At 43.1% G+C, this 25,427-nt stretch overlaps 1 protein-coding gene across 4 annotated transcripts in view; it reads left to right on the top strand.

Annotated features, from left to right (window-relative positions):
* The window catches only part of Pcsk5 (proprotein convertase subtilisin/kexin type 5), a 430,528-nt gene that overhangs the window by 352,267 nt on the left and 52,834 nt on the right, over positions 1-25,427 (top strand). For all 4 annotated transcript variants that reach the window (XM_039109729.2, XM_039109692.2, XM_039109772.2 and 1 more), the window contains 3 exons: positions 20,375-20,417; positions 23,565-23,701; positions 25,039-25,239. In XM_039109729.2, coding sequence (XP_038965657.1) covers positions 20,375-20,417; positions 23,565-23,701; positions 25,039-25,239 — 381 coding nt within the window. The remainder of the gene's footprint in view (positions 1-20,374; positions 20,418-23,564; positions 23,702-25,038; positions 25,240-25,427) is intronic.

The raw sequence follows: 25,427 nt of genomic DNA, 5'->3' as shown, positions 1-25,427 counted from the left end.
ACCAATACCTTTACTTTATCTGACCTTAACCAAAGTAAGTTTAGGATGAGTGGAATTAATAAGAATGTCAAGTGGTTAGGTCTTAAATGTTTTTACAGAGGTGTGGAAAATAGAGTCAGAAATAACGATATCCATTCATTTCCATCTTTCCCCTACCTCAGTAAAAATCTTGGGCCAGTTCCATACACTGTTAGCTAAAGTCTTATATAAGAAAGCGTCATCTGAGCTGTCCTACCTCCTAGCAGGACTTAGAAATAAAATGAAAGCTAGATGACTGTCATATCTTTATTTCTTTAAGATATAAAAAAAACACTTGCTTTAAGTATCAGAATGAACTTTACTGGGCTTTATCTCCAATAACACATTCCCCTTCCTACCTTCTCTGGCATCATCAATCGGTGTGTTTGAGGCCACACACTCAGCTGGCGTGCCAAGGTGCATTTAGCACCGGCTTGATCTGGGTAGACCTTCATAAAAGATCTATGGCTGCTGTGTCCTTTGATAGTTGTCCCCATTTCATCCCAACTCCCCATGTCCCCATACCACTGTTAAACGACTACATCCTGGCCCTTCACCAGATGGCAGCAAGAACTCCAAGCTCCCACAGCTATAGAGGAAAAAATTCATTTAAGTCACAGAGCAGACACCAGGTAGAGAGAAACTGAATGTGGGTAAGGCAGAAGCATCTGCATATTGGTGCTCACCTGTTTACCAGGCCGGTCTCCAACTGAGAGCTGAGACAACCACAGTTGCCAGTAAATTGCTTCTACCCCTCTAGAACCTGAAACTGTGGGCTCTCTGAAAGTCAGCAGTAGGGTTATTTGGATGGAGTCCACACTCATCATTTCCTTGAATTCTCCTTTTAACTCCTACCAAAGAAACCTTGGCTAATGCTCTCACAACAACCCTCAACCCAGCTAGCAGGACAGTGGGCCAGCTGAAGCAGTAGAAACAATGAGAATTAATCAGCCCAACCAATGAAGACGACCATTGGGGCAGGATCCAGTAGAATCATTCCTTACTTATGACCCATTGACCAACAAATCAGAGAGGAAAGAAGCAAGGAGTATCCATGCTGACCTCTTAAAACACTAGTCACGTATTTGCTGATGATGTCACTGGGTTATTCCACCCTTTTCCTTGCACATACAGTCATCTGTAAAGCACAATGTTAATTTTTTCAAAATGGTTTCTATAAAAATAGTGTGTCCCAAGTATCCATAAACTATTCATATGGGTAAGACAAATGCACAGCATTTTTTGCATGATTCAGGTTAATAAACATATTCCCAAATCCTTGTGCACTGAAGACTTGATAGTGCTTTTAAGAGGTAGTAGTACCTTAGGAGTAAGCTCCAGTGGAAGGGACATGTCCTTAAAAGGTGTATTAGGGTGTCTAAGCCCCACCCACTACTTCTTCTTCTTCTTCTTCTTCTTCTTCTTCTTCTTCTTCTTCTTCTTCTTCTTCTTCTTCTTCTCCTTCTTCTTCTCTCCCCTCCCCTTCCCTTCCCTCCTCCTCCTCCTCCTCCTCCTCTTCCTCCTCCTCCTCCTCCTCTTCTTCTTCTTCTTCCTCCTCCTCCTCCTCCTCCTCCTCCTCCTCTTCTTCTTCTTCTTCTTCTTCTTCTTCTTCTTCTTCTTCTTCTTCTCTCTCTCTCTCTCTCTCTCTCTCTCTCTCTCTCTCTCTCTCTCTCTTTCCTGGCCACCCTGAGGTGAGCACCTCTGGTTAATCACATGGTCTCCACTATGAGTTTCTGTCTTACCACAGGCTGAAAGCAATGGTCAAGCGACTGTGGACTGGAATTACTGTTAGCTGAATGAAATGTTTCCTTCTCTTTTAAGTTGGACATTTCAAGTATTTTGTTATCTTGATGGAGAACTAACAATCAGATTTGTTCTTAGCCCCTTGTTTCTTAGCCCCAGGCCCATGGATGTTCACAAGCATGCTGAGAGTGGTCCCCATTCAGTCAAGTTATCAGGCAAGGGCACACTTGATTCAGATGTGGTGTTACCTCTTCAATGGTGACGGGTATAGCCTGTAGATACGAACTGTGGACTATTAGAAGAGAAACATTTCTCAATCTCTCTAATTTGGAGCAGAACGAGCTGACAGCTTGATACATCATCACAATGGAATTTTACAGCCTCAAATAATTGCTAGAAACCTGGATGTTCCACTAGAAAAATAAATCAACCTAAAAATATAGACTCCAGATTACCATGACCCAATATTTGAGTGATGACATGAGCCTTTGGGTCACATTTGGTGAATCTTAAAAGACAAAGGGAGTTGCTTTGAAGGGATGCTTATTGGAAAGTCTAACACAAGCTGCTAGCTGCCCCAGTCCATTGTCAAATTGTAGATTGATTATAGTTAACAGAAATGTGGACTGTTTGTTTGGAATATTATCTAAATGGCCTGGCCTAAACTTGGAAATCCTATATGAATTGATACAAGTAAATTAGGGCAGCCTCTTGCCATTAGCACTCACTGATTTGAGACGAGCTGGGAACCATTTGTGGTAGTGATAAAATACTGCATTTAAGGCTGTAAAAATTTGGCACCCAAGGTCTCAGTCTAGAAGTAAATTCATTTTATGTGCTCAGCGAAGAAGCAACTGAGAACTTTACAAATGAGAAGGATGACCTCCTGAGATCTTAGAAATAAAATATATCCATTATTCCTTGGGACCAGGCTTGGCAATTACACTCTTGACTGTTGAAATGAAAGTCTGAACCATGGGGTCAGTAAGCACTTCACTGTGGGGTGTACAACATGGTGAAAGGTGTTTAGCCAAAGCTGTTGTCCAACTGCATATCATGTGCACATGTTCATTAATAAGACTGGCCACTTGGAAATCTAGCAAATGACTGGGGAAAATTTGGGGGCCCTGTGTCATTAATAGCTTGTCTGGTGGGACATCACATTTGGCCAAGAAGCCAGTGATTCCTGAGAATTTTATGCCTGGTTCCAGCCACAGCTAGTAGACAATGCTTGACAACTGACAACTCTGTGTCTTAATAAGAGGGCTTTGTTATCTGCAGCCTCTTATATATCTCTGATCTCATCCAAGGCTCCCTCTTTAGCATCATGCTCTAGCTGTACAAGAGGGTCCTGGTCTTGGTCATCCTTAGTCCATTTGTGTTCCAGAATACTGTACTATCTCTTGCCTCATCCAGAACAATCTTCTTGAGATGTTAATGTGACTTATTCTTCTCATTACACTTCAATTTAAATGTCACCTCCTAAAAAAACCTCCTTACAATTCCCAGGCCAGCCTCCCTATCCCTCTCTTTTTCTACACATTCAGGTCAATCATCCTAGGTCAATTTTGGCAGATGATATTTTATGATCTGGAACTTCCAACTTTATTGGTTTTTTAAATGTATATGCTGTATTTTTTTTCTCAAAGTGTAGTTTCCAGGCAGGCAAAGATTGAATCTTCTATTTACTGTTTCATAATCAGTCTGTTGAGTCATGTACATCCCGTATCAGTTCTCAACCAACAGACAAATGGCAGAGCATCTGTGGGGAGTGGTCTGAAGGAACGTGCGTGGAAAGTGCTGGAGACAGACTTGTCCCACAACTCTTCTTCAGCATGCCACTTTGTACTAGTCTGATGGCCTTGTGTGTTCATGAAACAGAGGATCAGACTTGGAAAATGTTCTACCTTTTCTGTTCTCTCAGGGCCTGTCCCTCCCCTATTACACATTCTCCTAGCTTGGCCAAATCAGCTTTGCTTGCTCCTTTGGGGGAATACTTAACCTACAATATTAGCATTAGGCACCCACTACCACCACATGTTGTATTTTCCTCTAATTTATAATCGAGACTGTACCCATCTTATCATGCCTGATTTAGAAAAACAGCTTTCAAAATTAGCAAAAGAAAAGACAGAATTTCTTCAAACATCCTTAAAAGTACATTAAATGAAAGGCAAAGGGAGTACAATTGACATGTAATCTCCTAGTGTTAGGTGGTGTATTTCGTCCATATTGGAATGCTTCTATAAAAACATCTGTCTAATAGGCTAAGTACATTTCTTCAGAATGAGTGACAAGGCCGTCACCATAGCTTTAGATGAATAAATAGTCCATTATAAAAGATAATTACATCTATTTACTCCACGTAGGCAGAATAGGTCTAAAGGAGAGGCTGTGGTGGCTTGGATAAATTGCAAGTGTCTCCAAATGCTTTTAAATGTGTGCCTACCTAATTCTTATTGTAAATTAAGCTTTCTGATACATTAGCACAGAGCTGTAGTATCTGGAAGTGGTTTTTGAAAATTCTGTGCCCTAACGCGTGAGCTTTTGGTATAAAGCTAGCTCCCTTCCATCACTGACCCCTTCATCTTGGAAAATACTAGAAATTCCTAAAGCATCTCAGTGCTTTAGGAGATCTCCTTATCACCAGTAGCAAAGATTTGCACACTTAGCCAATCCTGCACTTGCCTACTATTCCACAGTGTCTGCAGAACCAAGGGTGAAAGTATGAATGGCTTTGCTGCAAGGCCAGTGACGCTCTCAAGGCAGAGGTGGAAATGCGGAGCATCTCCAGTCCATGCAGTTTGGCCCATGAGACAGATTTGGAGATGCTCTTTCACTGGACCCTTTCTGTCTAACAGCATAGCCCATCTGGAGCACAAAGGCTCCAAGCCTAAGAAAAGAGACAGTGTTGGTGTGCCTTCCCCTTTTAGGGGTGCTAATAAGGAAAAATGCTGAACTACTGTGATTACCCATGACTTGAAAATAGCTCATCACCTGCCAATATGAGGGAAAGCCCTGGAGGGCTATGAAAATGCTGGGAAGAACAATGGCTTGGGAGACAGACTCTTTGTGATGTGTGAGAGAAGCAACCCCGCAGACTGCAAAACAACCAGCCTTGTGCAATGAGTTCTTTATTGTAAGTGAACCCTGAAAACTGGTCCTGGGGTGTTCCCATGGCATAGAGGAGGCAAAGAGCTTTCACAAAACAATCAGGCGCAGAGACTTGAAGGGAAGAGATAGCCAGCAATTACCCAGAAGACTCAAACATTAGATAAGCAGCCAATTTAAGGTATTTCATGGTGGGGCAAAGCTTTCCTCAAATTTGGCAGATAATTGTTAGCCTGCTGTCTGCTTTACGTGTTATTGTGTAGACTTAATCACGCTGTGAAATCCCTCTTGTCTTCAGTCCTAAGTGCCACTGGAATGCTGTGACCATGGTCACATGAGGTTCATTAGGAGCAGGAGCTTGGCTTTGTGGAGCCCGGCTAGCTGGCTGTTCCCTGGAATCTTTTCTGTGATATCACAAAGCTCCTATGTTACAGCCATTGTGGACCCTGAAGCAGAGCATCTCACAGCGCAGCAAGACGTAATGTCTCATGGTGGCCTGCCTGGTTGGCAGGTGTTGGGCTTTTATTGTTATTACGACAATGGTTTTGTTTCACCATGAATCACTTAGACTGCATATTGCCACAGTCAGAGTTCTCATTTATGGGCAACTTTTCTTTTTATTTACTGCATCTTCGAAACAACCCAGATCGTGTGTGTGTGTGTGTGTGTGTGTGTGTGTGTGTGTGTGTGTGCCCGTGAACATGCACACACACATGTGCAAATAGGTACAAGAAGAGGTTATCAAAAACTGAGGAGTGGAGAGCCCTTTTTAGCTGAGCCATGCACTGCTTGCCCTAATGAAGTACAGTCAGAGATCTGTGAATACAACGTCATGCATCTGGCAAAGAGCACCCAGGCTTCTGGGGCTACCTTCTCCCATAATGCTCTAACAGGGACTGGCAGGGAGAACAAACTGATTGGTGCCAGAGCCCAGGGTGTGACCCCTAGTTGACAAGACAGCGAAGGACATGCAAGTGCTTCCTATCTCTCAGTGCCTTCTCTCGATGTATCAGCTCTGCTCAGACCACGACTTCTGATGTTCTGGTATCCTTCCCATGATTCCTAGATCATACATCAGCATACTACCTTTGAACAACCTTGAAACATGACTACTATTGAAACCCCAAAGCATTCTGGGATGGTCTTTTTCATCCTACCTCCCATAAATGCATAGTCTCATGCTCAGCACCTGGCAGTGTGTCCCTAAAACCAGAATTCCCTTATTGTAAATACTATTTGGTGGCTCTCTTTATTTTCAGAGTCCTGTAGTCATAAAGGGTATATAGCCTTATTGCCTAGTGATCACTGGCATGGATGTGTGTAGTTCTTACCAATTACCTAGTATGGAATCCGGTCCAGGGCACAAAAACACCAGAAGACAGTGCTGATCTTCACAGAAGTAGGAATTCTGGGTCAACGACCAGTAAAATTTCACCAAGCTCTCACTGATTAGGACCGTGGCTTTGGTCAAGTCCCGGAGCGTCCCTGGCTTTTAATTTCTTAAGTCTAAAAACCAGAAGAGCTATCAAAGGTGAACAAGGATCCTAACATAAAATATATGCAGATGTGACACGGGTACCATTTTCCAGTGGTCCAGGAGGGGAATGAAGCCACAGGAATGTTCTTGCAGAAGGCATTTGCTCCTTGGCCCTAATGGTAACCATGAGACAAACAGGCATTTTGTATGTGCTGGGGGATCAAATCCAGGGCCTTAGTGTAATGTGTATACACTCTACCTTTGAATTATGTTCCCACTTCAAATCTTTTAACTGCTTCAAGTAAATCACTTCTGCTGCAAATTAGATTCCAGCCATCACTTACGGACATCTGGCACTCTGGGCTATTTCTATCCCTACCCTCAATATTTAAGGCCAGCCGGCAACTAACTTGCAAACTGAACCTCACAGCTGTGTGTATACCTTAGGAAAGATGGTCACAAAGGCCTTCCAGCTATAAGTGAGTGAGACTGGCGCTGCTCGCTCAGCGGAGTTTCAGCGGATTCAAGTGCCGCTAATGAAAATTGAGGCGCTGTTGCTGACTTTGAGAAGCAGCAGCTCAAAAAGAACATTAAAGAAAACAAAACTCCGTTTTAACTCCAGGACATTTCTAGCCAGAGGCATCCATAAGGAAGAGTGAGTGAAGGGATTTCTGTATAATTTACCACACAACTCTGGAGACTTAGCAAAACCTCCCACAGCTGTAAGAAATAAAAGCATAGGAATCCAGAGAAAGAGGCAATCAAATGTACCTAGCATCCAATGCTAGTCATCAAATAACACGGAGCCTGAAATGTGTCACAGTAGATAACATACTGAACGCAGCAAAAGTCTCAGATCGAGAAACAGTTTTGAAGAAAGCTGCTTTGGAAATCTGTGAAGTTTTTAAAGGTAGAGAGATAAGCAGAGGCTGCAAACCGAGGGTGAGAGCAGAGGATGCCTCCTGATTAATGAGTAGAAAGTGATTCCATTGCCATAGCAACTTGAAGATACACAATGGAAAACATCGCTTCCTTAAAAATATGTCTTATGATGAATAGGCAAAATCTTTCAAAATATCTTTTTGAAAAAAATATGAGCAACTCTCTTTACAAAGAGCAAATCACACGGGATGGCTCTCGGAGTTTTATTTTTCAGATAACAGGGCTTGTTTACATAAGCCTTAGACCGTTTACATGAACCAGCAGTTTAGGCCAAAAGTAATGACCAGAAAATATGTCTACTGGAAAATAAATGTTGCTCTCAACAATTTCGTTTTTGCTTAAGCAGTAAGTGAGATAAATGAATTTGCCTTGTTGTCCCCCTTTCCAATGATGCGTTTAGTCGGAGTGATTCCTTGGATGCTCAGTATGGGAAACAAGTCTAAGAAGCCTGCAGAGGGAAGGCAATGCCTTCTCTAACCCACCCCACTTCTAACAGGGGGAGCTGAAAACAGGAGCTCGACGACATCACTCACGCTCCTCTTCTCTAGCCTTGCCCCTGTGCTGCAGGACCCTGGTTCTGAATATATGGGAGTGGCTTGTCCCCTCCATGATTCAGCTTCAGAACCACAGTCTGAATAAACGAGATACTCAAAGCAGTACCTAGTGGCTGTGATGACAAAGGGACTCGGGGACTCCTTAAGTGATGGACGGAGCACTCTTTTACAATGTTTTCCTTTATCACATTGGCTTATTTATGCAGTGAGTCAACAGACTCATGCAATAGCGTGTGGACATCAGGGGAAAACAGCAGAAACTGGTTCTTTTCTTCCATCACATGGGTTCTGGGGATCAAAGTCAGGTTGTGAGGCTTAAGGGTAGGAGACTTTACTCACTGAGTCAACTTGCCCAGATGGAGAACTCTTAACTGAAAGGCATGAGAAAACTGTTGGTGCTAAGCTGTGAGCCACATGAACACTCCTCCTTTTACATTAATTCATTTACTGATGTGTGCCTGTTCGTGCCTGTGTGTATGCGTGTGTGCGTGCGTGTGTGCGCATATGTGTGACGTCAGAGGACAACTTGTGGGAGTCAGTTGTTTCATGACTCCAACTCAAGTCATGTGGCTTTTGTGACATAGTTTCCTGCTGAACCCTCTCAGCTTTACATGAGAGTGGACCAACTTCAATTCAGTAAACACACTGCTTGCCTTCTGGTTGCTGTGACTTCTGCCTGTATCTGCATGATCCCTACCCCCTGTGATTCATGGCTTCAAGTAGAGCTCAAGCCTACACACTGGGAGACCTTATTCCTCCTCCCCACTCTGGATTTGGTTAACTGATCATCAGCCCCCTCCCTCCATGATTCAGAGGCAAGTGACAGTCAATGGGGGAAAGTGCCCTGCAGGAAAAAGAAACCAACCCAAAAACCCAGTGCCACGGATGGCAGCACACACCTGCAGTCCTAGCCCTGGCAAAGGCAAAGCAGGAGGACGCCGCGTTTGTGGTTAGCCTGGGTTATACAGCAAAACTCTGCCTAAGTAAAACAAAATTAATAGCGCGTATACCACAATGGAAATGATTACAGTCCTGTTTTATCAGCTAGGTAGGAAATGCACAGCTGCTGTATGAATGAATCCCCAGCTCCTGACGTGCCCCTCTTTATGTAAACTGCCCAGGTGCGTGGGATACAATGAATTCCTTCTCCAGAACACAGCAGTCACATAAAGCCTTCCTCTTTCCATTCACAAGCAGACACATTTGAAAAGGGGAGTGGGGGCTAAAAGTGATCTTTCTATATTTTAAAGGTTTAGGCAGGGAAATGGGGCCACCATGCCCTGCCCACAAAACTAATGACAAGTCATGTCATTGCTATTCAAAGGCAGCTGTGACAGTATACTGGAAACTAGGGTCTTAAAACCATAACAGTGTATTCTCCCTCTGTTCTGGAGAGTAGAAATCTAAAGTCAGGGGTCAGTCCCTTGTTGACTCCTGATATTCCTGAGGGAGTCTCTTCCTGGACATGTTCCTGCCCCTGGTAGCTAATCATTAACTTTGGCATTCTTTGACTTGTCGGTGCATAACTGGTCCATACCTCTGTGATATCACGTGATTCTTCCTTCTGTGTCTCTGGATCTGTGTCTTCAGGTGGCTTAAAAGTAGAAATGAGCTACTGGCTTTATGTTGGTGCCCACCCTCACCTTAATGACTTCATCCTAACTTGGCCCTGATTAACAAGTGAGGTACTGTTTAGAGGTTCCGACATTAATGCTGGGGCATCTGATTGAGGTTCATAATTACAATTCAGCTCACAACAGTCTCAAGTTGTTTCTACTGTTTTTTTCCTGATTTGAGATAAGGCCTTACTGAGTAGCTCTGGCTGACCTTGCTATGTAGATTAAGTGGCCTCAAACTCTCCCAGTGCTAGGGTTAATGGTGTATGCTGCCCAAGGAGTTGTACTATTAGAAGGTGCGGCCCTGTTGGAGTAGATGTGACCTGATTGGAGTAGGTGTGTCACTAAGGGTGTGGGCTTTAAGACCCTCACCCTAGCTCCCTGGAAGTCAATCTTCTAGCAGCCTTCAGAAGAACATGGAGAACTCTCAGCTCTTCCTGTACCATGCCTGCCTGGATGCTGCCATGTTCCCACCTTGGTGTTGATAGACTGGACCTCTGAACCTGTAAGCCTGCCCCAATTAAATGTTGTTCTTATAAGAGTTTCCTTGGCCATGGTGTCCCCAACTTCATCCCCTATGCTATAACATGGGATTCTCTCTAATTGTGAACTTAGAGTGGTAGTTCAAATATCTTAGACACTCTCCTGTGGCCCTAACAAAAGTCTACACTCCCTCAAAGTCTTGCATAGAGCCTTCTCGGTCCAGGCACTGAGCTGTTTACCATGCTCACTTCTGTCTCATTTACTCAAGCCTGATGCCAGCCCTGTCCTCCAGCTCCCCAAACTCTCTGTCATCTACTCTCATACCTTTGGCATCCTTTTACTTAGAAATTCTTCAGATCTCCAGAGTAAGGAATGTGGTATATTTCTTCCAGAAAAGTCTCCATAGCTTTTCTTCCCTCTATTTCTCTGTCTCTAATTCAGCTTTTGGTTTTCACCCTTTACTTTCATGAAGGCATCATCCCATGGGTTTCCATTACTATGGTCCTTACTCGTGCACAATTGTAATCTATTCACTTCTTAGAACTCTGTTTCCTGTTCATCATCCTGTTAATTATATGATCCCATGACATAGCACATGAGCATATGAGCTCACATCTTATAAGATCTTTTTACCTGCTGCATTGTCCCCAGGCACTGAATTCCACATATAATAAGACTATAGGGATATAGGCATATAGGAAACCTCTATAGCCCTAGCATATATATGGTAGGACTTAGAATCTATTTGTAAGCCAGTGAGATAGCTCTGAGTTGTAACTATGCTTACTGCCAAGCCTGAGTTCAATCCCTGGGATCCCATGACAGTGAAAGGGGAGAACCAACTTGTGCAACTTGTCCTCTGGCTTCCAAATGCATGCTGTCATATATGTGTGCATGGTGGCACAGTCATATACACATAAATTTAATTTTTAAATTTATAATATATAATTAAAATATATAATAGTATGAGACCCTGGCTCAGAAATGTCCTTAGAGGACAAAGGGATCTGAGACTAGGAGTAGGCATTGTGGCTAGAGTAGTAAATAAGATATATTCCCTACTGGGACAGATTATTAATGCTCACCGTATCCCAACCTGATAAACATCGCAGACCTACTGCACCTATTATTAGCAGCACAGGACACAAGTCCCAGATCTGGCAGAAGATGGGGGAACTGATCCATGACCCCACATTCCTCCTCACTCTTGATTCTGAATCTTTCGAAGAGTGTGCTGTGGGTCTGATTCTGCTGTTGGTTACTTTTGTTGCCTCTTTCTCATAGTGACTGCTTTCCTGCTGGGATTAATACTTTTAAACTTCTGTACTGGGACTGCAGGTCAACAGTAGAATGCTTGCCTCGCATATGAAGACCTGGCATTGGGGGACACCTTTATACTGTGGCCATTTACAAATGAAAAGGAATATATTGACATGAGGGTTGAAATTACATTTTTTCTAGAAGCATTCAGAGCTGCTCCTGTCCATTGCCTTGCACTGCTACCTACTCAGAACCGCTGTGAAGGAGTTGGTTTTCTTTAGTTATGTTCTAGAACATGAAGGTAGCATGAATCTGAGTGTGCATCTTTGTAAAATCTAGAGTTTCAGAGGAAATGTTTGGGCTCTTGTTCTGGTTTATACCCAATGCCAAAACCAAGGTCCACATGGATTTTGCTGACTCCTGCCAGTTTTCATTCATCCTTAAACTAAGTTCATAGTTCTCAGATTCCTGAGCACTCTATTTTATCTGGAAACTCTAAGTATAACAAGACTGTTTTGAATTTCCCATTAAAAAAAAAGAGAGATAAAGGGCTGAGGAGATGGTTCAGTGGATGAGAGCACTTGTTACTCAAGAGTTGAGACCTGAGTTCAAATCCCAAGAACCCACAAAAAAAATCTCCAGGCATGGTCATGAGCGCACCTGTAATTCAAGAGCTGGGGGTGGTAGGCAGAGACAGAAGATCCAAGACTTGTCAGCTACCAGCGTAGCTCCAGGTTCAGTGAGAGACTGTCTCAGGGAACAAAGAGCAAAGTAAAAGGGCAGGATACCCCCAGTGTCTTCTTAAGGTCTCTACTCAAATGAATACATATGTGAGCGCATACCACACATCACAGACGTACACCAGAGAGAGAGAGAGAGAGAGAGAGAGAGAGAGAGAGAGAGAGAGAGAGAGAGAGAGAGAGGAGTTAAGTGTGAGGAGAGAATAGGAAGCTTCATATTTTGGTTTCTTTCAGGTCCTAGGCTAGATCAAAGGTATGTTTCCCATCCCTTAATTTGCCACTCAGTAGCTTCGCGATTGCCAAACTTGGTCATTACTGTCCTCTCCCACCAACTTGCAAATTCAGTGAGGGTAAGGACTGTGTACCACACAGATACTCCTTAGTCTATCACAGCAGGGTGTGGCTGGAATACATGACTTGTTAGGTGTTTCTTCTTCCTCTACGTCCAACTCACAGCTGACTCCTTCTTTCTTGCCTACTTAGGGCTCAAGCCAGCACAGGGAGTCATTTCACACCTTCATCCTATTCCCAACATCATGTCCCCAAATATTAGATCTTTGATGTTCCCCAAGTTTGATTCTTGTTATTACATTCTTAATTTACCTCTGAATCATTTCTTCTGACATATCTTTCTCTAAAATATGTATCTCAAGAGTGGTACATAGAGTCCTAGTTGAATATGGCTAGATGTAAGAGTTGTAAATGCTCTTATAAGTAAATAGGTCATTTCCCCCATACAGCACCCATAGGACCCCTAGGTTTCTATTTGCAGATCAAATCACATTGGGGCTTTTTCTATAAAACTCTCCATTAGTAGGTAAATCTCTTATGCTAGTCAGTATAATTTTATGTGAGCTCGTGGTATATCTCGTTGGAGCTCTTTGCCTGCCCTAGATGAGGCCATGGCTTTAATGATCAGCAAGGTGGATGGGGGGTGATAATGACTATTTCATCTTGTCCTGCCATGGCCCTGGCCTCACTGCCTGCCTCTCTTTTGATCCAGTCCAGCCCTAGTGGCTGTTGACACCATCCTTTCTCTTTTTCTTACCTCTCTTCCTCTTCCTCCTCCTCCTCCTCTTCCTGTTCCTCCTCCACTTCCTCCTTCCCTTTTTTTTTTTCCAACTCCAGACTTCCTCTGATCTTCCAACCACTTGATGCTCCTGTCTCATCTTCTCAAGTGCCGGGATTACAGTCATGTACCACTCACTGCACCTGGTTCCTATTGACGTTCCTTACATAGGTCAGATTCCCCTGACCTCTGTCTGCAGGATTTCCTGTAACTAGCTCCTGCTAAAATTCCAGTCTCTAATCAAATGGTTAGTTCTTGAATGACATTCTCTCTCACTAGCTCGCTGAGGTGAGGGCCTCTCTTCTCTTCCCACACCCTCTGTAATCTTTATCTGAATGCCTAAATGTATTTGTGAGCTTTCCTTTTTCAAGAGTGCCAAGGTGATCTCCTTAGTACTGAATGGACAGGAAACAAAACCTCTGTCTTCATGAAGCTTGCTTTCTTCTGTCCCTGGCCTGCATTTGTTGAAAAACATAATTATATTTTACTTGCCTTCTGCTAATTACCTGCTTTTGAACAATTTTGAAAAGGAGCATGTTTTATTGCATGATTCAGAAACAGGTTACTAAATAGACTGCTTAAGACATTGTAGCCGAAATGTAAGCTCTGAAATAAATGAACAGATGCATGGACCCGTGGCACAGTGAGTGAGCCTTGTAGGGGTCAGTGTGTAAATATCCATCACTTCCGTCTGTTTAGGGCTCAGGAAACCTGGAGATCCACAAGGCCATTGCCTGTCGTAGCATTTCATCCCTGGAGTTAGATGACTTGATAAAACCTGGAGCCCATGGAACACTGAGCCCACTTTCTGCCACCATTGGTAGACAATGATTTTGATTATTTATTCTGCTCTCTTCTGCCGCTGTGCCTCTCCTGGGGTCTGTGCCCCGCTGTCAGCTGCACAATTTGCATTCCTGCCAATTCAAATATTTATTCACTGTCCTCAGACACCAGTGAGGACAACATGATTGAAAAGCATCAACGGTCCCTCTAACCAAATAGTTTGTATTCTAGCACCATTGAACCTTCCAGAAAAAGCCAGCATAGGCATAGCTGCCAGAAGATCTACTTTGTATTCGAATGATATTTGAAGCAATTCTAAGTACAAGGCCAATTTGAATTTATGTATCTCTTAGTGCTGCCTGGCCCTTATAATTAGTTACACTCTTTGGGCATATAAATCTCTTAACCAATCTGTTATTCTTGGTAGGTTGAAGACTGTCAGGGAATCCCCTGCCAATGTGACAGCATTGTGTGATAACTAAATACAAATTTACTCAGGAAGAATATACATTATTGACAATTTACTTAATTATCTCTCTAAGCAGCTGAAGTATTGATTCTTTCAGTGCTGCTTCTGCCCTCAGAGGGAGCCTTGGGACATCTCAGCAGGGCAGATACAATAGACACTCAGGAAAGAAATGCTTAAAACATGCTTGGCCCCAAGGACAGCCTCAGTCTGGTTAGTAGGTCTGAGTCAGAGCCAGCAGTAATGCTATTTCCCAGACATCTACTTCCTTTGCAGAGTCCTATCAGAAAGATAAGGTGAGTTTTATCTGAAGAGAGTGTACAAACATCTGGGTCAGTTTGGACCCCACCCCTAGGAAGAGCACTGGTAGTACAGAAATTAGCAAGTGCTGAGGGACAAAGTGGGAGGTGAGAAGGTAGAAGAGGACATGGGAGAAAGGGGAAATCAGGAGCAAAACCAAATGACAACTGACTCAAGAGATCTGTGGAGACACTGTTTCAAATGTATGGTGGAACAGGATTTATTTTGGGGAGTGATATTGTATGTATGAGTGAATGTGTGCCTTCTCCTATGGGTGTACATAGTGACCAGAGACTCAACATCAGTATGTCTCCCTTAATCAGTTCTCAACCTTTTTATTAAACTCTTTAAAAACATTACCTTTATTTACTTGATGCATGTGCATATGTACTTTTGTCTTAGCCTAGACATTTTCTGTCTTTCTTGATCTTTTGATTTTGTTTGGGGATTGAGTTTTTAAGCTTTAAACAAAGACTCCCTACTTTGCCAAGCTGAGCTCAAGGACTGCTTTCTCAGCATCTTCAGCAACTGGTTCTACAGATGCACACCTTGACACCCATCATCTTTCTTTTCTTACTAATTCCTTTTGTTTTAATAAATGTTCTTGTGAGATTTGTTAGGGAAACAAAGACCTTTTGTCAAAACAGATTGTGTTTTGACAAAGAGAGACATAACAATAGGAATAGATAGATAGATAGATAGATAGATAGATAGATAGATAGATAGATAGATATAGATAGATAGATGCATACATACATACATACATACATACATATATACATATGAGTATATACCACATCTGTGAACACAGCTGCGTGTTACTCTTTCACTGGCCCATCAGAAAAATGTTTCCATGTTACATACCATTGAGAAAGAGGATGCTACTGGCAATCTGCTGGCTGAGCTTACCTGCACATTCACATCTCGTTTGACAGACGAGCCTTCAAGCTGTGTAGACATATGGATACAATCTTCATCTGAAAATGTGTTCTGATAACACCATGTAGGCTAATACTGTAGGGGCGAGGTGAGGTGGGGAAAGTTCAATCTAATCTTATCACCTAAACGCTTTCTTTCATAACTGAATTTCCACCCTTCTCCTGACATGAAATGCTAGGCGAGCAAGTTCACTAAGAACAGTCTATCGATAAATGAGGAAGAGATGCTAGCCAAGAGCAGAGAGCCTTTACACACATGCAGATGAATGAGCCCATCAGAAAGCCACGAATAACACTAAACGGTCAAATGTAAAACACAGCTTTTGTTCATGGTTAAATGGGAGGTCAAGAGCTCAGGTGTAACAGTTTGATGGAGTCTAAGCCACTGGTCTGAGAAGGCAGATGACTGCTAAACACATTCCTTTAGACTGCAGAAAAAAATCAAAATGTGCAGTCACATTTACTTTTATTCTATCCTCTTCAAATTTGCAACTTAGCACACTTTTAAAAGTATGTGAGCATATTTGCGGGCACTAGTACATAATAAATGATGTTGATTAATAGTGAATAATTTATACACACATAATAGATTTTTTAATCCAATAAGGTGATCAGTACAAAAATAGAGATTACTATCTGAGATTTCCGTTGTTAGTGAAGCTGTAATATGACTAGAACTAGAAATCTAGGAAGTACAAATGGAGCTAACTTCTATCCACTACTTACCTGAGTGTTTGAGTCACTGGCCACGTTGATCACAAGATGCTGAAGTTCAGTAGAGTTTCAATGGTTCAACCAGGAAAATGGGGGAGAAGCTTTAAGATCATCAGGCGAAAGCAGGCATCTGGCAATGCTGAATTATAAGAGAATAGATAATGTTTCGTGGAACATTTAATAGGTGTGGTCTAAAAAAGTCATAGTGGAAGTAATTTAAATGACCAGCACCTAAGGAGCTGAGGGCCTAGGGCTTCCCTAAGGATACAGATTTGCTGTGCCCTTTAGTCTTTCTTTTGGGCAGCATTAGTAAGCAAAGCCTCACAGTAAGGGAATGCAAGCCAGATTTCAGCAAGAAGAGAGGCCAAAGAGCTAAAGAAGGATAAAAGAACCCTGACATAAATGCCTCCTGTGGTCAGTTCTTCTTAGGTGACTAATTCATTGCTAAATCACACATATATTCTACAGTAAAAGATCACTCCTAAGATACCACATTTCCTGTCTCAATTCAATAAGGTATAGTCATCTAAGAAAAAAATTGAAAAAGTAAATTATACTAGTTTAACTTATGTGCTTCCTTAATTATAGAACCTAAAGTTGATGTAAGTATAAGTATGTAAGTAGTAAGAATAAGTTGACCTTCCTTGAATAGTGTTAAATCTTTAGAGGCCCATCTTAATTTAAAAGATTCCCCCTTTTCATACAGCTTATATGTCCCTACTTGACTCCCACTCAATGGGAAGGCTGTGAACACTGCAGAGAACAAAAAACTCCCTAGCAGAGAACATCACTGACGTCTGCGCTGCTATTGAGAACAGGCTCCACTATACCCTTGGAGACAGGAGTTTGTGATAAGGTCCAGGGATGATCATTCCCCAAGGATACAGTCAAATCATGACCAAAGAAATAGTCCAGAGCTCTCAGGGCAGAGTGAACAGCAGAGTCCTGCCTGTCCACCCCCATGAAAATAAGACAATTAACCTCCATCTTCTCTGGAAAAGGGAAACAGGTCCCGCCTTGAATAGGCTCTGCTTGCAGCTTGCACCTTCGCCTTTGTGGGATGTGACCAGCTACAGGCCACTAATTGTCCTTAATAACTTTGCTTGTAAATGGCTGAGGCTTTCTCTGAATTCTGACTGACCAACATATGTTCTCAGCTCAAAGCTTGACACGATCAAATAACCAGAGCTCTTTAAACATCTGACTTTAGGTAGCATCTTCCACGACAGTTAACACTCTAGCTTATTTATATTCCTCTTTCCCCTCCCAATTCCCTGACAACACTCACTGGAAGCCAGGCTTTGAACAACCCCACCTTACCATTGAATGCTGAGTTGAGTTAGGGTTACCTTCTAAGTTTAGGGTTGTTAACTCTTAACACAATAACCACTAGCTCACCAAAATCCAAACCATTTAGCTCATCTCCAACTTGTAGATCTTCTGGGGCAAAAACAACCGATAACAATGAAGGACAAAACCTAACAGGCACCCATAGGCTATTAGAAGGCTCAATTCTGAGTCTCTGCATTATTCGTGTGTGCAAACTGTCATAAAGGTGGTCAGATTTTCTGTGCAACCAAGCTGGAAAAGTCCCTGCACTCAACAACATTGGTATGGGCATTTCTGAGGCTTGGTTCTATTTTACATTTTCATGAGTGACCAGCTTAAAGGAGCATCGAGCAAGTGCATTAAGTTCCTAGATGGGAGAGAGGACCAGAACATTAGGGAGTGGGATTAGAATTCCCCCAGCCCTTGCTAAATTAGCAAAACTGTCAGAGGTAAGTATGTTCATTGGGACAAGCAGGAAAAACTGAGCTGCCCAGAGGCAAACTGAGTAGATGCAAGATATTGGGGAAGGTGGGCTATAAAGAATGTGAATGCAGAAATAGACTCCTGGTGGGAACTGAACTATCCATGGTGTCTACTGACGACTCTGTAGCCCTGAAAATATATTCAGATCCCCATTCTATACAGTATGAAAGGAGAAAGCATACTCATAGAATTTCCAAGAAGGCCAGGGAAGCTTTCTTTCTCACCAGCACTTAGCTTCAGATTCCTGGGTCCACTCCAGTAGCCTGATTTTAGGATCATTTCATCATCCTGTTTTAGTTTACCTTATTACAAACTGCATTGACTCAGATATTAAAAACCACTTCATTGCCAGAGCACATCATCACAGCCTCCTGCAGAATGGCCTCCTTGGTTTTTTGTTGTTGCTGCTGCTGTTTTTTGGTTTTTGGTTTTTGGTTCTTTTTTTTTTTTCTTGGCTTCTTCTTGTTATTGTTTAAAATAGGGTCTCACTATGTAGCTCTGGCTAGCCTGGAACTCTCCATGTAGATCAGGGTGGCCTGGAACTCACACAGATCTGCCAACCCCTGCCTCTAAGTGCTGGGATTAAAAGCCAGGACTACCACACTAGACTACTTTTTGGCTCTTGTTCAACCCTCCCAACTAAACCTCTACTGTAAGGAACTTAACAGGTAGTGCCTAAGCAAGTATGATTCTAAGCCTTAAAAGAGAAGCTGAAAGAAATGAAGACTCAAGCTGATAATACTACAGCCAGAGCTTGCAAACTTTTCCTATGAAGTGACAAAGAGTTCAGATTTGGGCCTTGGTTGTAGCTCCTCATGGCTGACACTATAGTGTAGGAGTATCCTGATATAACATGAATGGACAAGTGTGGGGCTGGCTCTACAGCAGACCGGAGTTTCCCAACTTGTTTCCCATTCAGTTTTGGAATCATCAACTTTCAGAGTCTCAGCAGGCATCTTGTCAACCAGCTCGCTCATTTTGCACATTCGAAATCCAGGACCTAGAAAACATGATGATTTTTATTCAAGTTCACAGGATATTTAAAGGAAACCTTCCAACTAGAAAAGAGTATCCCAGCTCCAAGGTTAATGCTCTCTACTCTAACCATCATCAGGCTGTTTCCAGAAAGTTCTGAGGATCCTTGCTTATCTCTGAGGCAGCAGAGCCTCTTCAAGAAGCTTTACCATAATGTCTGCTGTCGTGTCTTAGTACAATATGTAGTACATGGTTGAAGTGGCATCTCTCACTAGGCAGGGTCAAGACAAGCCTGTGACTAAAGCCTTGGGGTGGAACTGCCTCTACCCCGCAACCAAAAGGTTTTCAGATAAGCAGAAAGACAGCCCAGAAAAGTTAGCTTAGAAAGGATAGTTTTTCCACTGAGTTCAAAGGGTAGGGTAGTTGTAGTTTACCTGAAGCTAAAGTTGCCTGAAGCAAACTGAAGTTAAAATCTTCATGTGCCAAAAGAAATCACTTAGGGTAAAGTTGTTCTTTGTGAATGGAAAGGAGTAAGGCTGGGTTGGAGATCAGATGGCAGGACAAACTGCTAGAGGTACCTGCTTGAAAGAATGTGAGGCCACAAAGGCAATGGAATCCCCATGGTAATGAGGTCCAAGAGTAGTACCTTTGGGGCAATGCCGGACATCGACTGAAGGTGGTGACCCTTGTCAAAAGCAGCAACTTAAAATCCTGTTCTGAGTCAACAGGGACTCACTGAGTCACTACAACCAATGAGAATAGAACGTTTCTTCCAGGAGAAAAGCACAAAGTGGGTGTTATATTGGGGAAAATATTTGTTGAGATTTCAAAGGAGACACCCCAGTAACAGTCCCTCCTGTTGAAGTGCATCTGAAACCCATGTCTCAGGGTCAGAAGCTGGTATATCTTTTCAAATGTGTATACAGACATGCCCAGGCTCAGCAGAAGCCAAAAGGACCCTGGGCTTTGTGTCTGCAGTGCTGGGGACCAAGGCCAGGATCATCTGTCCTACGTAAGTACTCTAGCCCTGAACTAAGCTCCCAGCCCTGAGGACAGGAGGTTCCTAACGAGGATCAGGGTTGATCTGGAATTTGAAGACCCAGTAGCTTAAGCCTATTTTTCCTTGAAAGTTGGGGCCAATTTTTTTTATGAGAAGTCTCGTTTTACTACCTTTGGTAAAGATAAATTACAATGTGCTTTATGAAACTAATTAAAATAGTGCAATCTGTTCAAATATCATTTCTGGGCAGTACATTTCATAAAAATATTCTGGAAGATTAGCTGCCTCCAACCACAACTTTTCCAAAGTCCATTTTTCCAAATAGCGAACTTGTGGTGATCATAATTTTTCATGATTGTGGTATTTTTTCCAGATGATCCAGGAGCCTGTACCTCGTGTGCGACAGGATATTACATGTAAGTCTGGCCCTCTTCGTTCATGACACTAACTTTTCTGCAGCTTAGGTATCACTGACTTAACCCTAACTCCAGGTGACTAAAGCACAGGGTCCCTGCAACCTGAAGCAACTATCCTGTGGGAGCTATTAATGAGTGAATCTTGGAATTGGGAGTAAGAGTCCAGATGTTTTCTTGCCTTGAAAGGAAGCCTTCTTGTTCCTGATCCTGGAAGTCATCCACCTTGACACTGGTGTCTAGGAATCTTGCCATGGGTCATCACCATTCAAATCTTGCTTTTTATGGACAGGCGTTAATAATATCAGCCTTTGAGAAAGCTGGTTCCCAATGTCTGTGTGGGGACTTTGTCCCTAACCAGAGTCAGATGATGTGCCAAGGGAAACCAGGTGAGACACTTACCTCTTAATTGCCTCCTGGGTGATGAAAGGCATGGACCACTAACTAAAATGATACTGATAAGCATCAGACTAACGTTCTCCCATACAAATCTATAAAAGGCAAGCCTGCATGTTTCAACACTACCGCCTGTCCTACTGCTTTCTCCTCCAGCTTGCGTCACTGCCAGTGCTAGAAGAAAACCAACACAAACAGAAAAACGATAGGGAAGGGTAGGTCAGACTAATCCATGTCCACCATGGGTCCTGTTCGACCACCCACAGCTCTCTCATCCTCTTTTCTCTGTCTTTCACAGCTTGTAAGCAACTTGGGAAGATCAGGGAGGCTCACTCTACAGCAAAAACTAGTGGCAAGCCCACATCTCCATTTCTGTGGGTCTCTACCTTCTGTCACCCTATTGTCTCCCCTTGGCAGATTCTAAATCTCAGAACAGTAGATGGGAAGGTGGTGGAAGCAGTGGGCTAGACAGGGGGAAAGGGCAGCCCAGCAGGCTGAAGCATCTCAGAAGGATGGGCCACCCTGAGTTCCTGACTTATCAGGCAAGAAGTATTTCAGATTTCACATTTTTTCTCAGATATTGGAATGGTTACATATAAATGAGATATCTTGGGGAGGGGCCATGTCTCAAACTAGAATCCATGTTTCATATATACCACAGAAGGGCATAGTTGGTGCAACATTTTATATGCTATTTAAAAAATAAATTTCGAGTGTGAAACAAAATTTTGCAGCATCTTGTCAGTTTCTCAAAAAGTTCTTAATTTGGGAGCATTTTCAGATTTGGGTGATTGGGGATGTTATTTTATTTTATGTGTATGAGTATTTGCTTGCATTCACTTGTATATATATGCACCAGATAAAAACATAGGCATAGGATCCCTCGGAACTGAAGTAATAAATGGTTGTGAGCTGCCATGTGGATACTGGGAAACAAACCCAGGTCCCCTGCAACAACATCCAGTGTTCTTAACTGCTGAGCCATCTCCCCAGACCCTGTTCGTAGTCTTCTGGTTATAATCTAGCTTCCCTAGAACAGTTGGCCACTACAGTGACTATGTTGTCATATCATTCTGATTCATTTGTACAGCTTTTCCATTTCACAGAGAAGGGGTAAGAGGATAACTCAATGGAAGGGCACTGCCTTGTTTATGCATGGCCCGAGGTTTGACCCTCAGGACTAGAAATGAACACATTAAAAGATAGCGGGAGGGGCTGGGGAGACGGCTCAGTGGTTAAGAGCACTGACTGCTCTTCCAGAGGTCCTGAGTTCAAATCCCAGCAACCACATGGTGCTCACAACCATCTGTAAGGGGATCTGATGCCCTCTTCTGGTGTGTCTGGAGACAGCTCAGTGTACTCATATAATAAATAAATAAATCTTTTAAAAAAAAGATAAAGGGATGTTGAAGAGGCCACAGGTTGATGATTATGAGACAAAGTTGGATAATATTTAATGAATGGAAAATAACTATAATGTATCATCTGCAGTAGCTACAGCAAGGGCTCTCATACCAAAGATGAACGGCAGACATTCAGGCATTTCCTAGAGAGGTCACAAAATGTCCCATGAAGAACTGAAGACTTTACTTTCATTCTCTCTACCTGTCCACCCCTCCCACAACACACACACACACACACACACACACACACACACACACACACACACACAGAGAGAGAGAGAGAGAGAGAGAGAGAGAGAGAGAGAGAGAGAATGACCACATAGAAACCAGTGGAAATTCTATACTTTTTCCTCTGATGTTCCCCTCCCCTTACCCTGTGTTCCTCCAACCTAACTCCTGGCTGAGTCTTGGATTTAACCCCTGTACAAATGCCTTTCCTGCACCTGCTTCCTCTCCCACCCCCATGACACATGACACTCACAAGATCATTGATGTGTTTCATAAAACCCTTTGAGAAAGAACTAAACTGAAATAGCATGCCCTATAGCCCTAAGACATGAGATAACTGTTTCAAGAAACACATGTTTACGCCATTTCAGGCTACTTAGCATCAGTGACTAGTTGATGAAGTGCTGGACGAAATAAGCTGTTAAGAAGGAATGTGACCATTTTCCTCGCTGACTCATTGATGCTTTGAAATTCACCAGAGGGCAAGAGTCGGCTTCACTGCCCTGCCCTTCCAAGTGAATCACAACATCTTGCTGTATGATGAGCTTAGTGGATCACCTATGCAAGAATCCATATGTGCGGATGCATAGGCATGTGTTAGCATGTGTTGGGGATGTCAAGGTATTTCCTTGTAATTAATGATCTGGCCACAGATATTCTGGCAAGTTGCATGGACCCAACACTGGGCTGTCTCTCACTTTCTAAGAGAACTATACAAGCTACCTATTCCAACAAACTTTGGTTAAAACCCAAGTTCTACCTTTTAGGAGATGTTGGACACTTGATGCTCAAGCATTGTTTCCCATGTGTAGACATTAAAAATCAGTAATGTCTTCCATATGGGGTTTGTGCACAGACTTGAATGAACTGATACTTAACAACCAGCACATAAATCAGTCTCAGTGACCCTCTCCTCCCCGCATCCTCTCAGCAGCACTCCCCCCATAAGGTACAGAAGACGTAGTAAATGCCTTGGTTTGATTGAGCAGGACAGACCAAGTGCAGGTTTCTGCCTTGAGCAACCTGTTCAGTGTGCTACAGATAAACGAGTATGAGGAGATCAAACTGTGGTGGTTCCAGCACGCCAGCCCACCTCATGGAAACATGGCATCATCTCCCCTAGGTTTGAGCGGCATTGCTACAAAGCCTGCCCTGAGAAGACCTTCGGTGAGAAATGGGAATGCAAAGCCTGTGGCACTAACTGTGGCAGCTGCGACCAACATGAGTGCTACTGGTGTGAGGAGGGCTTCTTTCTCTCAAGTAAGCTGGACGTCAGTGACCCATGGGGAAGAAAAGGCCACCACTGCAATGGGAACACCCCTAGGATGATTTCAGAGTCTTTCGCTGCTGGTGTCTATGGTCCAAAAAGGAATTTTAATGTAGTTTGAAAATAAACATTAGCCTGCTGCATCCAGTATTGAAGCATAGTTCACGTTTCACTAATTAACCTCAAGTTTCTCCAAGATGGTGGGAACAAGAGAGTTAAGTAGAAACCGTGGGTGCTGAGATGGGAGGAGACCTGGAAATTAATGTTTCAGAGCTGAAGTCACCTGGGCTATTCGGAGCCATGGCCCTTTTATTGAAGTAAAAAAACCCTCAAGAAAAGAAAATCATATTACAGATTCATGTGCACTGTATAACTGAAAAAGAGCCATTTTCTTAGATTTTTGGTCAACTCATTGGCTTTGTTGGAAAGATAGTTCGGAAGGAATTTTACTACGAGTCTTCCAACTAGGAACTGGATAGCTCAGTGACCTTGATCATTGAGGATGGAGAATACTACAATTTTCAGTGAATCAGCGGTTCCCGTGTTCTCCCTCTCTGCTCACCCTCCTGTACTCCCCCTTCCCTGTCTGTGTGTGTATACACACATGCATACACATGTGTGTAGCATCTATGTAGAGGTCAAAGAACAACCTCAGGTTCCTTCCATCTTTTGTTGGAGGCAGGCATTCTCCTTGGCCTGGAACTTTGTCAAGCAGGCTAGATTAACTGGTCAGTGAACTTCTAGGAATCCACCTGCCTCCCCACCCCATCTTTCTATCACTGAGCTTAAAGCAGCCCTCCAATACCCACAGTGTCCAACTTAAATTTACGTTTCAGAGGTCTAAACTCAGGTCCTTGTGCCTGCAAGACAAGCATGTTACAGCCCCTCAATAACTCACTTCCTTTCTCTCTTTTTGAGACAGAATCTCTCAGTGCAATCCGGTTAGTTGCCCTAGAACTTGCTCTGTAGACCAGGATGACTTCCAACTTTTAGATATCCTCCTGCCTCTGCCTCCCAAGTGATGGGATTAAAATTGTGTGCCTCAATAGTTCTCTTCATAGGATCATTTTACTTGTAGTTTATTAAGGCTTAGAGGTGTTTGAAAATCTTTATTCAAAGTTCCTTGCCCTTTATACTTGGAAATTTTATATTTAAGTTGAAAGGGGAAAAAAAGTATTGCATTTATTCATTGAAATAACCTAAAGCCATCTTGGTTCGCACATATGCAATAAAAATGTCCTGAAAAGTCTCTCAGTATCTGGCTTTACATAGTGCCAGAGCCCAACTGACCAGAGTCCTTCCTTCATATGTTTCCCCTGATCTTCCAAAGGTGGCAGCTGTGTGCAAGATTGTGACCCTGGCTTCTATGGAGACCAAGAGTTGGGAGAATGCAAGCCCTGCCACCGAGCCTGTGAGACTTGCACCGGCTTGGGCTACAACCAGTGCAGCAGCTGTCCAGAAGGGTTACAGCTGTGGCATGGGACGTGTATCTGGCCCACCTGGCCCCATGTGGAAGGCAAGGTCTGGAATGGTACGTACCTGCCAGAGGGAAGCCCAGTGTCTCCTCTGCCTTCCTCCCTCCTTGGCACTGTTGCTGAGGATGTTTTGAGGGAGAATCACGTTTGTTCCAAGACCCCTAAATCTTAGGGAGCTTGTGAAACTCTCAGGTAGGAAGCTGAAGTAGGTATATGGCCCATAAAGGGCACAGCAGAGGAGAAG

The sequence above is a fragment of the Rattus norvegicus genome, chromosome 1 (assembly GCF_036323735.1).
Source record: "Rattus norvegicus strain BN/NHsdMcwi chromosome 1, GRCr8, whole genome shotgun sequence".
Classification (NCBI taxonomy): domain Eukaryota; kingdom Metazoa; phylum Chordata; class Mammalia; order Rodentia; family Muridae; genus Rattus; species Rattus norvegicus.
This window is presented reverse-complemented; position numbering and strand designations above follow the sequence as displayed.